The 13,330-nt window shown below is 37.9% G+C and overlaps 3 protein-coding genes across 5 annotated transcripts; all 3 read right to left on the bottom strand.

The window, feature by feature from the left end:
* Positions 1-202: 202 nt before the first annotated feature.
* On the bottom strand, positions 203-5,095 carry LOC140836649 (protein PLASTID TRANSCRIPTIONALLY ACTIVE 14). Of its 2 annotated transcripts, none has more exons than XM_073202318.1 (13): positions 4,940-5,095; positions 4,666-4,845; positions 4,440-4,577; positions 4,199-4,324; positions 3,905-4,033; positions 3,348-3,437; positions 3,117-3,267; positions 2,578-2,687; positions 1,952-2,023; positions 1,218-1,323; positions 917-1,114; positions 807-849; positions 203-718 (listed from the first exon to the last, which is right to left on the bottom strand). In XM_073202318.1, the coding sequence occupies exons 1-13, from the start codon at positions 5,036-5,038 to the stop codon at positions 640-642; spliced, it is 1,521 nt and encodes a 506-aa protein (XP_073058419.1). In that variant the 5' UTR covers positions 5,039-5,095; the 3' UTR covers positions 203-639. The 2 variants fall into 2 exon arrangements, with proteins under 2 accessions (XP_073058419.1, XP_073058418.1); XM_073202317.1 differs by having other exon boundaries at positions 4,666-4,860; positions 4,940-5,093.
* Positions 5,096-5,738: 643 nt separating this feature from the next.
* On the bottom strand, positions 5,739-10,851 carry LOC140836652 (cleavage stimulating factor 64-like). 2 transcript variants are annotated; one of them, XM_073202323.1, is made up of 10 exons: positions 10,553-10,851; positions 10,371-10,449; positions 9,697-9,871; positions 9,495-9,528; positions 9,125-9,369; positions 8,741-8,818; positions 8,427-8,462; positions 7,949-8,329; positions 6,765-7,040; positions 5,739-6,050 (listed from the first exon to the last, which is right to left on the bottom strand). In XM_073202323.1, exons 1-10 carry the CDS (start codon positions 10,590-10,592, stop codon positions 5,913-5,915), a joined length of 1,482 nt encoding a protein of 493 aa, XP_073058424.1. In that variant the 5' UTR covers positions 10,593-10,851; the 3' UTR covers positions 5,739-5,912. The 2 variants fall into 2 exon arrangements, with proteins under 2 accessions (XP_073058424.1, XP_073058423.1); XM_073202322.1 differs by having other exon boundaries at positions 7,949-8,335.
* A 141-nt stretch (positions 10,852-10,992) lies between these two features.
* Positions 10,993-13,124, bottom strand: LOC140836651 (cationic amino acid transporter 5). The gene has a single exon (XM_073202321.1). The coding sequence runs from the start codon at positions 12,947-12,949 to the stop codon at positions 11,174-11,176; it is 1,776 nt and encodes a 591-aa protein (XP_073058422.1). The 5' UTR covers positions 12,950-13,124; the 3' UTR covers positions 10,993-11,173.
* Between the last annotated feature and the right edge of the window lie 206 nt (positions 13,125-13,330).

The following is a 13,330-nucleotide window of genomic DNA, read 5'->3' on the forward strand; positions in this document are numbered from 1 at the left end:
AAGATAAATGAAGAGAAGCTAACTAGAATGTGGGAGCTGGAACGAAAAATAGAGGCATCGTTTACCCTTCCAAACCGCTGATTCTGTTCTAGGTCCAACAATATTCCAAAGTACTTTAAAAAAAATTGCATTGTTCTTTTTACCTTACTAACAGTACGAGTCAAGAAAACATGGTCATATAATGTGCACGGAAAATAACCTATATTGAGAAATAAAATTGTAATTGGAGCTGATGTAGTGGGTTCTGATATTGTCTCAAGCGATCACTCTCCACTCTATACATTCAATGTCTAAATAAAGTTGTCCACGCATTAAATTTTCAATATTTGTAGGTTGAGAAAAATTGCCAGAACAGTGATTCCAGTGTGACAGTAAGACTTCCAAGGTTCTCCAAAGTTGCAAAAGTTAATGCTAGCTCATCAAATTTCAATGCACCAGCAACGTGGGTAACAAGCCTACAAGTTACAGTAGAACTAATGCCCTGGCATCAACAAAATATTCTCATCTGAATCTGATATCATAAGTCGCAACACATTGCATCAAAGAGCTAGGTGCACCACCTCCCTGATATTTGAGTTGATGCCATCATTGATGACCTTCTAGCCTTTTGTTCCACAGCTTAGCATCAGTCATCCATAATTAGTATAGTATCCTTTCTTGATAGATATTCAATGCCTGGACAACCTTCCCAATGAATAATTTTCTATGCATCCGATACCTGCAAATAACAACCAGTATGCAGATGTTGTATCTCAGTCAGGTCGTATTACTTACACCAAGCACCATGTGCAGGTAAGTTTACATACTTTATTGCGGCTTCCAGAGTCCTCCTAGCCTCAGGCATCGACTCTGTGACATGAGCACAATGATTATATTTCCCATGGCTAGAAAACATTACTTTGAACCGTAAACTTACCAAGAATTTGCTGATCTTGCTCTGCGGTTGAGGAAAACTCTGCAAGCATCCGTTGGCATTCTTCTTGTAACTCCTTCACAGCTTTCCTTTCAAGACTTGGAATAGGAGGGATGTCACCATCCGACCAGGTGGGCAATGTTCTTGCAGCTGCAATGACTGCTCCATCAACAAAGGTATCCCCGTCACCAGATAGTTTACCTGATAATATATCTCTATTTCATGAGTCATAAAATAACTCGACTCAATTTACAAATAAATGTTAAACATAAAATGGCATATGAGAAAAAGTGCAATGACTTACTGTTGTGATAATATTCTTTGGGGAGGCCAGAGATATTGAAGACAGATAAGAAAGAATCTTGATGAACCCGTGAGTGACCAGAGAACTGGATAACATCCCAAGGATTCTGCAATGTTCAGGTAAAAAGGGGGAGTTATTGACCATAAGACAAATTAACAAAGAAAAAATCAACTTTCACAAATCAAAAAAGGCATCAGAGATAATACATCAGCAATATAAAATGATTAGGATTGTCAAAATCAAATAAGTAAACTTAAGAAGCCAACAAACTTGTTATCTAAATCCATCGAGATTATGGCGGGGATGCGTAAATGCTTCTGATGCCTGCACTCGAATTAATGAAAGAAAACAAGAGTTCCACATTTGAAGGTGTCAAAAATATTGAAAAAAATTGATATATCCTGCCAACAGGATTCACAAATCTAAACCAAAGGGTTGATATTTGAGTTCACTCCAAAGCAGAGTCTTTAAAATTTATAAATCAAATAGTCAATTTTGAATTTTGATCTCAACTTAAGGGCAAGCAGCGGCATCAGATGCATGCCAAATAACACCATATAAACCCTAACGAATAGTTAGATGTCAAAAATGCCCTGAACAATCTTCAGCTACAAAGATCATCAGAGAGCCAGTAAATCCTCTCTTGGCAGAGATGTAACCAGAAATGTAGAGAACAAAGAACCAAAATTTTAAGGATCGTAGATTACAAACAAAGTTAAATGAGAAAGAATTACCACGGGTGAAGAAAATCCATATCTTTGCATCAAAACGTTATTCATCTGTTCATTCATGTAGTTTATAGTCATCTGCATACAAATCACAACATGAGTATCATATCGATGATAACGAAGTACCATTTTACTGTCTGCATTAAAGATAACTTTTAAGTTGAGCCTAGCATTAGTTTGTCTGTTCATCAATTCCTTTTGATAAAATAAAATGGATTTGTGGTGAGATAGATGCCTATCATATAGCACTCATTAACAATATTCCTCACCTCAATTCTATTTTTAAAGTTGATTCGCTAATATAAATTTGTCAAGTATTTGAGACATTACTTTCTTTATGCATTTAAGTAAATTATCACTTTCTTAAAAAATTTATAATTAACAAAACACGCAATATACCTAGGAAACCAATCAATTCCCCTTTCTTTATGTCAAATGGTTTCAGAAACACTTTTCGTTTGATTTTTCTTGGTAACCAAAAGAGCCAAAGTGCTGCCACTTAAATTCTTGCAAAGGATGCTTCTACAGATGCAGAAGACAAATATAGCATCACCTCATCTCCTATGCAAGAATTTAAGAGACCTATCATTTTGGCTCTCCAATTTGATGCAGACCACAAAACGTAATATTACCTCATCTCCTCTCTTGATTTGTTGTCCAGCATTTATCAAGACCTCAAGCATCCGGTCCTTGAAACGCCAGTGGAAAAAACAATTCGGCTGAAAAGAATGATTCAACATATCTAGAACAAAGAACAAAACATCTTAGATCAGCGAGTTTTTGTAAACTTACTTAACCACAATCTTTCTCTCAAATTAAAATGAATCAAAATGCAAAAATATCGGATTGAAGTATACAGGATGTATCAAACTTATAAATATAATAGCTTCCATAGATTGTGAATTTGATGGCCTCTAAATATGGATGCCCATACACAGAGAAATGGTAGGTGATCATTTAGGCTTCAGAGGGTGACACATTCCGCTTTCTATCATCTATCTGAAGTTGAAATAATGGCTATTGCCAAAAGAAATTTTGCAGAATTATCCTTTATTGCATTACCATAGTTTGGTCGAACTGTTGTCGTTTGTGTGTGTGTGTGTGTGTGTGTGTGTGTGTGTGTAAAGCACATCAGACAAATATAGTAACAAAAAAAATCACAGAGGCTAACCAGCATAAGGGACAAGCATATTTGCATCTTGGACTAGGGCTCCTATTCGTATCTGCTGGTTGATGCATCTAGATTGCGTGATACTCATTGCCCACATGAATCTCTCGGGCTCTAGAGCAAGACGTTTTATTTTAAGGGGTACTCCAGAGTGCTAACATAAAGATGGGATTAAACTTCAGTATATGGTAAAAAATGGATAGAAAATACAAAGTATAAAATATTAATCGATACCCAATTTTTTTCCCAAAATTCAAATGCCCGCTGTTGCTGTGCTCTCAAAGCAGAAGCAAGTTTCTCATCCTGCAACTCCCGAAGGTCCTCCTGAACTTTGTAGACGCCGGAGAAATGGAAGTATATCAGGCGTGTCAAACGAAACAGGTGTAGCCATAAATAAGTTTGAGCTTGTTACCTTGAATCTAGCTCAACGACATTTAAAATAAGAAGGTAAGAGAAATAATGATGCACGCAAGTAATTTTTTTGCCTAAATCTAGCTAGGATCCACTGCATGTAGGATGAGGAACAAATAGAATCTCCTCCAACGCTGATTTAAAAAAGTTTGAATGTCGTTCAAAATTACAAGGTCAAATCAATTTCTTTTTCCCGCAAGATGTATTTTCAAACTCTTTCCAAACCTAACACTAGCTGATGATCTACAAGAATAAAAGTGTAAAACTAGGATACTAAAAAATGAATTATAAAATTTTATCTTGACGAAACATATTAGACGAGTTGAATTAGAATTAAATGATAAAGTTGCAAATGGATCTTTAGTAACATAGATTCCAACCTCTGTAGCTAGAAGAAAGCTGGTACATTCATCAGCACTAGGTAAGAAGTCACCATACAGCTGCCAAAAATTATCCGTGCAATCAAAGGCGTAGAGAAGCAGACATGCCATTCTGAGGTCCCAATCTGTCTGACAGCCGAATAATACATGTCCAATAGAACAGGGTAAGGTGACTTATAGGCGGCAAATAGGCAGGGGATGTTTTAAGAAGGAAAATGTCTAATGCAACTACAAATATGGTGAAATTCTTTAAATCAATAACATGGGGAAGGAAGTAAATTATCACACAGTTACCTCAGGATTGGTCGAGTTAATAATGTCAAATATAGGATGACCCACTGGTATGATATCTGGAAAAAACATCCAAGGCAGCTTACTGCTTATTGTTAACATCAATTCTAATGGAATTTCCATGACCACCTGCACAGCCAAAAGAAGATGCCAATACCAATCAATGAGAAACTTTTGAAATTTCACACAGTCAACAGTGCATAGTCTTGGTGAAGATTAATCAGCCAATAAGAACAGAACTTGCCCTGGCCCGACGAAGAGGCTCAATATCTTTGGAGGCATACACTCCGAAGCCATCAGGACCTTCTCTGAACTCAATTCCATACGCTCGCATACTCCTAACATATCCAATCTTATAGAAATCCGGGTCCGCAAGCTCAAACTATCGTGTACAACATTGGTAAAGTAAATAATACAATAAAGAAAGTACAAGCCTGATAGCAACTGATTGACAAGAAATGAGAGCTAACCTCGGAGGCGGGAGTAGGCTGGAGAGGAGTAGAGGGTTGAAAGAGTGGGAAGGAAGAAGCTGACATTGGGTATAAATTTGATGAATTGTCGTGTTGTTCATCGGTAACCAATGCGGCGGCAGTAGCCCGAGGAGGCCCGAGGATTCTGCTCTTGCTGCACAAACTAATGGGCTGCAGAAGCTGTGGATTCCATATCTACTCAATTAACAAAAAGTTCGAAAGAAGTAAAGCATTTGTTCCAAAAGAGGAACAGCAGGGGTGAAGATATTATCACCTGGAAATGCGACGGAGAAATGGAGTTGATAGACATGTCAGCTACACTCAGCTTGTGCCAAAACGTTATCCAATAACATGGAAATTCATGGGCAATCATGCGAGCGATTCATTGTTTTGTTTTGTCAATCAATTTGAAAGAAACCAACCAAAAATTGGATAAAAATGAATTCTTTAAGTAAAGTTTTTGTAATTCCGGATAATATAATAATTTCCATAATAATTTTTCTGAGGATTAAGATATGTGAACCTTTCTTTATCTGGGAGTGCCCAATATATATTTTGACTGGCAACGATAAAATATAATTTATTTAAATTTTTATTAGACAAAATAAGATGGTAAGTTTATATATGTCTGAACTGAAGTAAATGAGAAATTTTAATTTTGCCAATGCATGATAACAGCAGTATAATACAAGAATAATGTTAAAAGATATAACAAATATATCGATATTTACGCAAATTATATTTTTAAATTTTGTTATTATTTAATGAGATTTTATATTGAATTTATGATAAATGATATTTGTATTGGATTTTTCGTGTATCAGTAGGATGACTAGTAGATAAAAGCTTTTACTGCTAAACAATCATCAATTTTACTGGTATCTTACACTTAACGCTCATACTCATGCATAAGCCTCCATAATTTTCAATAAACCACAACTTTGCAAACTTCTACGCTGTCTCATGATCATATACATAGCTGATACCCCAAAAAACGCAAAATCAAACCGAAAAAATATTACTTCTACGTTCACAGAATATCACACTTATCATAGACAAACGATTAACTGACATGGGAGAATATGTAAAAATTTCTTTTCCAATTTCTATTACATTATCTCGGTGACAAGCTTTACTGTTACACGATGCAACTCACTTGCATCCAGAAGCTCCACAAAAATATATGCAAAAGACAAACAATATGACTTTAGATTAGCTGGGAATCTCAATGCTTTTAAAAAAATTGTTCATGCAGCCTGCCGGAGCATCTTCTGCAGTTGAATAACTTGCTGTTGCTGATCTGGCGGCAGAGAACTCAGCTGCTCTGGGGTCAGATTCAACACTTGATCGAGTAAGGCAGAATCTACATCATGGGGAAGTTGCATCTGCAGATATCAAAATTTGGTCATATTACTATTTAAAAGAAAGCCCATCATATTTTGTAACATGCTTACACATTGACCTCAAAACATTTCCATATGTGAATATACACAAATGCATGCATGCATGCATAAAAACATATAAGAGCATAATTCACAAACAACAAGGCTTCCTTAAAAATTCACAGGACCTTCAATATAGCTTACAAAACGATCAAGTCATGGCTGACTATTCCATAATAATATATTCGCAACATATTGGAATAGAGTCGATAAAATAGAAGCAGGCATCAAGTTGAACTATCTTTATCAAACCATCCAGAAAGTATTGTTTTTAATTCTTTCACAATTTAAAACCAAAATGAAAGTTTAAAAGAAGACCTGAGACAACCTTTAAGTGTGTAAAACATGCAACGAATTAAACAATAGATTCCATAAAAATAAAAATAACTCCTTTTTTGCTTTGGCATATCATACACAAAATATGTTAGTCCTACGGACAAGCAACAGATATCTTAGTCAGTAGAAAACTTTCCAAAACTTGACCCTATCACATTAGTGAGATCTAAGATTTTTTACCAATGAAGTCAGACTATCAGACATGGTTAAATTATGAAATTAAATATCAACCTGATAGAACAAAAAAGGTACGAAAAGAATAAATCACAGCTGATGAAATTAGTTGGAAAAGTATATATAATTAAAGGAAAAATTAAAAACCTTCGAGGCTTGCTTCTCAGACTTTGAAGATTCTTCTGCTTGAGAAATTTGTTTTCCAGAAGGAACAAACTTTTGGGATGCTGCAGAAACTTGTGTATGCATACTTGTGTCTTCTGATAAAGTGGTACCCCTTCCATCACTCACTTTCACCAGTTTAGGTGCTCTAATCACTTGATCTTGGTTAGTATTCACAATTCTCACCTTCCCCAATGAACTCAAAGCAAGCCCTTTCTGATCCTTGTTCTCTAACATACCTGAGGATGTTGAGGATATAGACTGGTACCATAAAATAGAAAAACCAAATTATTTTGAAGTTGATTGCAAAAGCCACGAGCCAACAAACTTTTGACGAGATGGCTTTTAATATATCATTTTCACATGTGCAAAATGTTCAAGAAAGCTTCTTTTCAGATCATGGTAGTTAGCAGAGACTTGTAAATGAGTCGATCTTTCAGACAATAAAAATCCATCAGACAATACTGAATCACCCATGAAATTAAGCCAGTTAAACCAGCCTCAGCATGTGCGGTTCGGTCAAGTCCTTTCTCAGTGTAAAGTTACATGCACATGAACACATGCATGCACAGACACACAAATATAATACATACATCAATACAAATTTATACAAGACCCAGAAGATAACTGAAATGAAGGATGGTGCAAACTATTGTTCCTGCTGGATCTTTTATGGTAACCTATAATTATGTCACTCAACTAGTTTTCCAAGAACACTAGTACCAACTTCAAAATCTAGCTGCGCCAAAATGTTCAATCTATCAAATCTAAGTTCAGTTCTATACACACTATGTATAAGTGGGAAATGATTTTCCTAAACAGACTCCGAAAAAATAAAGCCCCTTAACAAATATATTCAATCACAAGTTGAATCCAATTGTTCTTGAAGTTGATTCCATTTTACGGATAATTCATTATCCCTATAAATTTGTGTCAAGTGACTTCAACTCTTGGGTTAATAAACCTCAAGCCAAGTTGGGCTTCTAAGGGCCATTGGCTGAAACCTGTGGATGTATTAAGGCAGAAGTGCTAGCTTTCAGAGCAATATGCTGCCATTACGCACCAAATCAGCAGGTGGGTCAGACATATCAATGCAGAAAGATGAGTGCTAGCATTCAGAGTAATCATCTGCCAATGCACACCAAATCAGTAGGTGGAATTTGACCCACCTGTCGTGACATTGAAGGTTGCGCTTGTTGGGTCAATGAAGAGGAAATTGGCACATTAATTTGTCGTGTGACAGGCAGGCCGCCCGATAACTGTGGACGAACAGACGGAAGGGATGAAACTCCAGATTGCACAAGCAGTTGAGCTTGATGTGGAATTTGGTTTTGCATTAGTTGTGAATGTTGAATCTGAGATTGTGTCGGCACAAGCGTTAGCGGAGCATATAGCTTTGGTGCACTAGCAGACATTTGACTTTCACGTGAATCTGGCAACAAACCAAACTGTGGTTTGTTCTGTGGAAGGGGAGGCAATCCAGGAAGAGTTTGGCCACTCTGCACTAAAGGTTGCATTGACTGGGCTAAGATTTGTCTAATATTTGGCATCTGCAACTGAATAGTATATAATATCAAACTTGATCCCTCCACCATGAAGCTTTCAACTAGATAATAGCAAGATACACTCTGGATGAAAAAAACAAACCATTTCCGGAGAGACCATCCCAAGCATTATCTGGGCCTGCACTCAAACACATTGTTGTGAATATAAGTCGATTGCGTCGTGTAGAATCATGCAAGGAAGCTATACTATGAAGAAATCAAAAGGAGGTATAAAAAATCTTCTTATGCTCCCTAGATGAAGGAAATTAGAAGACAGACAAAATAAACTTTAGAGATGTGTCACAAAATCCATACAATATGACTGTAACATAAAAAACAACCAAAAATTGCACCAGTACGTAATGGCACTAAAAAGTTAGCAAGAAGACTCATAGAAGATCAAGGGCCAGTAAAAACCTGAAAAAGAGCTTTTGGCAAGTTCGGGATGGCGAGTAAGACCTGCCGGGCCTGCTCTTTATTTTGGGTAGCCATTGCCTGCCATCATTGAATAATCATATAATGTCATATAGCCATTGAATAGAAATAAACTTACACGGAAAATATGCATTATGATTGGTGCATAAGTTATCTGCCATTAATCCTGCAACCTTTTATATGATTGTAAATTCATTTCAGGCAAGAAGAAGTTAGTCCCGAAACTCGTCTTGTCGCTTAAAAGTGACATAATTAGTAGTTAAGTCAGTCTTTTAACATAGGAAATAATAATAAACCCAAATGAAGTATCGATACCATTGAATGTAATATACTTTAATCCAGGTCAAATTTTAGTCATATTCTAACCTTCAATTCAGCCATGATTTCTGTTAACTGGTTCCTAGACATTTCGGCCAAATGCAGAGTCAAAGGATCAATGCTCAATAGGGCCTGAGTTTGCAACCCAATTTGATCAGACGAGCTAGCAGTCTGAGCGGCTCCAATGGCTCCAGCCATGACAGTTGCAGCAGCCATGGCAACAGAATCACCCAATGCCTGGTAAAGATTTGGATCCCCAAGCGCCACTGGACCTCTAACTTGTTTTTGAGGGTCTGCATTAGATAATTGAAAATATAAACTAAAACAAACAAGTTAACTTGAAGTTTCAGTTGAAGACATTTGGAAGCCTCTAACTGTTCAACTCTTCAGGTGTAAAAATTTTAAATTTAAAACTTACCAATATTTGCAGCAATACCGGGACCACCTCTACCCTGTAGAAATTTTTTTTTTTGCCAAGAAGTTCACAAGGGGATAAATTGTTTCTGAATTTTGAATAAAACTGAATGGAAATAATTCAAAATTAAACTTATGAGAATAAAATGCATGCTTACTAATAACTAGGATCAGATTATAAACCAGCCTTTGTAAAAGTGATTTACCTGTTCTCGGTTCCTGTCAGCATTTTTGTCATTCTCAGCAAAGTCAACCCTTAGCTGCCGACCATTTATCTCATATCCCTGCAGATTCCGACGAGCACTTAAAGCTGTCTCTTCATCCTTATATTCACAAAATCCATAACCCTTCGGTTTCCCAGTTTCTCTATCAGTGACTAATCTGATAAACCAAGGAAAGGGAAAATCACGAAGGGCTTTTATTAATTGATAATGAGTCCGTGATACCGATTAAAATAAATAAAAAAGGCCCCAACAACGAATGATTCACCATCAAAAAAATGGTGAAAGCTTAGTCATTCTTCAAGGCTAACATCAATTTAGCGAATATTATCCGAGTGAAAGACCGATAACTTTTAAGGACGTCCTAATCTTCTCGAAACAAAGTTCTCTACAACCTACAGTCAATTCCTCAGTAAATTAGACCAACGCGCCAATCCTCCCATTTCACCACAATTTCACGAGACAGAATTGGGGGCAACCGCAAAACACGGGCTTAGAAAAAAAATTGTTTTTTGCACAAATTGGTTCCTCTAGTTTTTGCAAAAAGCTCATTCCCGCAAATCTCCCTCAGGAAGGGGTGAAGCGATTATATGCACATTAGAGAATATAAAGGAGGGGGCAATCCCAATTTCAACAATCCCACCTTGTAATTGACTCACCTGAAGGAAACAACAGGACCAACCTCCTCGCATATTTGAATAAGCTGCTCTTCAGTCGCATCATAAGGTATGTTACCCACTATACAGAGATGCCAAAACATGCGCAATCATCAGTAACCGACAAGTAAAGTTACAAGAGCAAGCAAACACACACGTGTATAGAGAGAGAAGGCAAGAACAACCAAATACGCAGCGATGCTGAGATTGAGGAGCGGCAGCCATCAAACGCCGGGAATCAGCTTCATGATAGCCGTTTTCTTTCACTCTTCTTTATATATATGATTACATAAATATATGCACAAATGTGACCAGCATAATTTCAACTGATATATTTATACTCCGGTAGGGCCAAGGCAAGAATTACCTCCGACAGATCCCCAACAAAACCCGGAACATTGGGCCTATTTTAGCCCATCACTTTCACCAGGCCTAGCCCAATATAATTATATTAGAACATCCTTTTTAATTTGAGCAATTTTAGAATATCTACTTTGGTGATTGCTGATCTGAGATCCGATCGGTCTACTCTATCATGGCTTCACATATAAGAGCGGATTATTTGGATATGAACTTGGAACAATCGGTAGGTTGAACTCGGTGGATTTTGTTTGAGAGACTCGCGTGATAATTGGTTGTCTGAATTTATTTGACGAGTACATAAAAAGTTTGATGCTAATAAAGACAGTAATAATGAAATCTCGTGGCATAATACTGAATATGGAACTCTAATGTTTGAACTGATTCATGAATTGTGGGCTCGATTGATTTGTATCCCATCATCGTACAATGCAAACGATGGGAATTTATGGGGTAGGATTTTTCTCATCCTCGTCTTGCATGTTCTTGATTTGCTGGTGAGCCATGTCGTACGTTGCATGCAGCCCGAAAAATATATAGTAAATTAACATGACAGCCGTGCAGGCAAAGAACCGTATGAATGTCTTAGCTCCCAATGAACCCATAAGAAACAAGTTAGTAGCAATTGACAAAGATGGCAGCCATGGAACAAGTGGAACTCCCCACACCCTTGCTTCTCTTTCTTGTGGCAAAAACACCGCTATCCCCAAAGTCCCCAGGAACCACAAAGGGATGGTTATAACGTACCCAATCCAATTACCTATTATCCCTTTTAACAATCCCCCCCAGAATCCGGATGTCGCCATGGAAGAAGCAATGATGACCAAAAGAAACACATTTAGCTTCAAAAGGTTTGTTTTCGGCGTCGCTCCTCCGACGTAGTACCTCCTCACAAGAAGTGCCACTGCCATCATCATGAATATGAATAGGGTGCTCACTGATAACAAACCAGACAACTCATCCAGGCTTGAGAAGAAGGCGATGCAAGCACTGGATATAGCAACCAATAGCGTCGCGTAAATGGGGGTGCCTGTCTTTGGATGGACAAGGGCGAACCATGGTGGAATCATGTGGGCTCGAGCAATATGAGTTGTGTAGCGTGCCTGTCCAAGCGCTCCTACTAAAAGAACTGTGGTCATTCCCTTGAGAGCTCCGAGCGCGACAAGATATTTTGCCCAATTCATACCCACGCTTTGGAATGCTACGGAGTAAGCTGCATTGGTGTCTATTTCTGTGTATTTCTGCATCGTGCTTAATGAGAGTGCCATCAAGCAATATATCACAGTGATAATCGACATTGACCCGATCAGTCCTAAGGGTATGTCCCTGTGTGGATCCTTTGTCTCCTCTGCCATGGTCGCGATGTTGTCAAATCCTCCATAGGCAAAGTACACAATAGCTGCTGCTTTGAACACACCTTCAGCACCATGAGGCAAAAAGGGCTTTAAGTTGGATGTCTTCCCATGAGCAAAGCCTGCTATTATAACAAAAACAATTACTACTGTATTTACGGCGGATGCGATCCAGTTGAAGTAGGATGTTTTTTTAGCACTGGCCATTGCAATCCCCGACGAAATTGCAAGAACCCCAACAGAAATTGGATCTAATAAGTTGAACCCGTCACTGAGATTGGTCCGTATGCGCAATGAATCGGGATGGCGGTTTAGAAGTGTGGTGAAGTAAGATGTCCAAGCTCTAGCAACCGCTGCAGTCCCGACGATGGATTCAAGAAGTATGTTTCCTGCTGTTATGAAGGCAGCAAGATCTCCAAGTTCCACCCTAAGATAAGCAAATGACCCTCCAGACACAGGAATTTCTACAGCAAATTCTGTGTAGCAGAAGACGGAGAGCATCGCCGAAATTCCAGAGGCTACATAAGACAACACTATGGCCGGTCCCGCGTGATCGTGTGCTTCTTGACCAGTAAGTACGAAGATGCCAGCGCCAATAACAGATCCAAATCCGAACCAGGTGAGGTCCCACCAGTTGAGGCAGCGTTTCATGTTGTTCTCGCTCTGTTTCCGAAGCTCCACGAGCTCCGTTGCTTCATCGGACCTACTCAAGAGGCGGTCCTTGAATCTGGCAGACGTCTGTGATAAGGCCAATCGGTAGGCTCTCCAATTCTCGAAAGACTTTTCGGGGAAGAAGTCTTGCTTGCTCCATCTCCAGTAGCTTCTTGGTTGTTCATCTATGTGTACATCTCCCTCTGAGCCTATTACCATTTTCCTATACTTTTCTTAGTCAGTATGTGTTGATGGCATCTGCATTTTCTTGAAAGTGAGCTCTGATTCTGAAGTCAAGCAAAGGGGCCTGAGATTAGACAAAAATGCAGGCATGCCGGCCTGCCCAGTGGCTGGGATTAATTAGGGATAAGAATTTTCGATATTGGACTCGTACGCAGAGAATTCTAATATTTTTTTTAATGATATTAATTGGATAGATTCAATAAAATTAATAATATAGAATTTGATGTTATTTTTGTTGGATAAATTTAATATTTTGTTATTTTTTTATAATGATAAATTTGTTAATTTTTATATATATTTTTTATTATTCTCAACAATTTTGTAAATATTCATATCTTATCATAAATAATTCAAATT

This window comes from Primulina eburnea, chromosome 7, assembly GCF_022965805.1.
Source record: "Primulina eburnea isolate SZY01 chromosome 7, ASM2296580v1, whole genome shotgun sequence".
Lineage (NCBI taxonomy): Eukaryota > Viridiplantae > Streptophyta > Magnoliopsida > Lamiales > Gesneriaceae > Primulina > Primulina eburnea.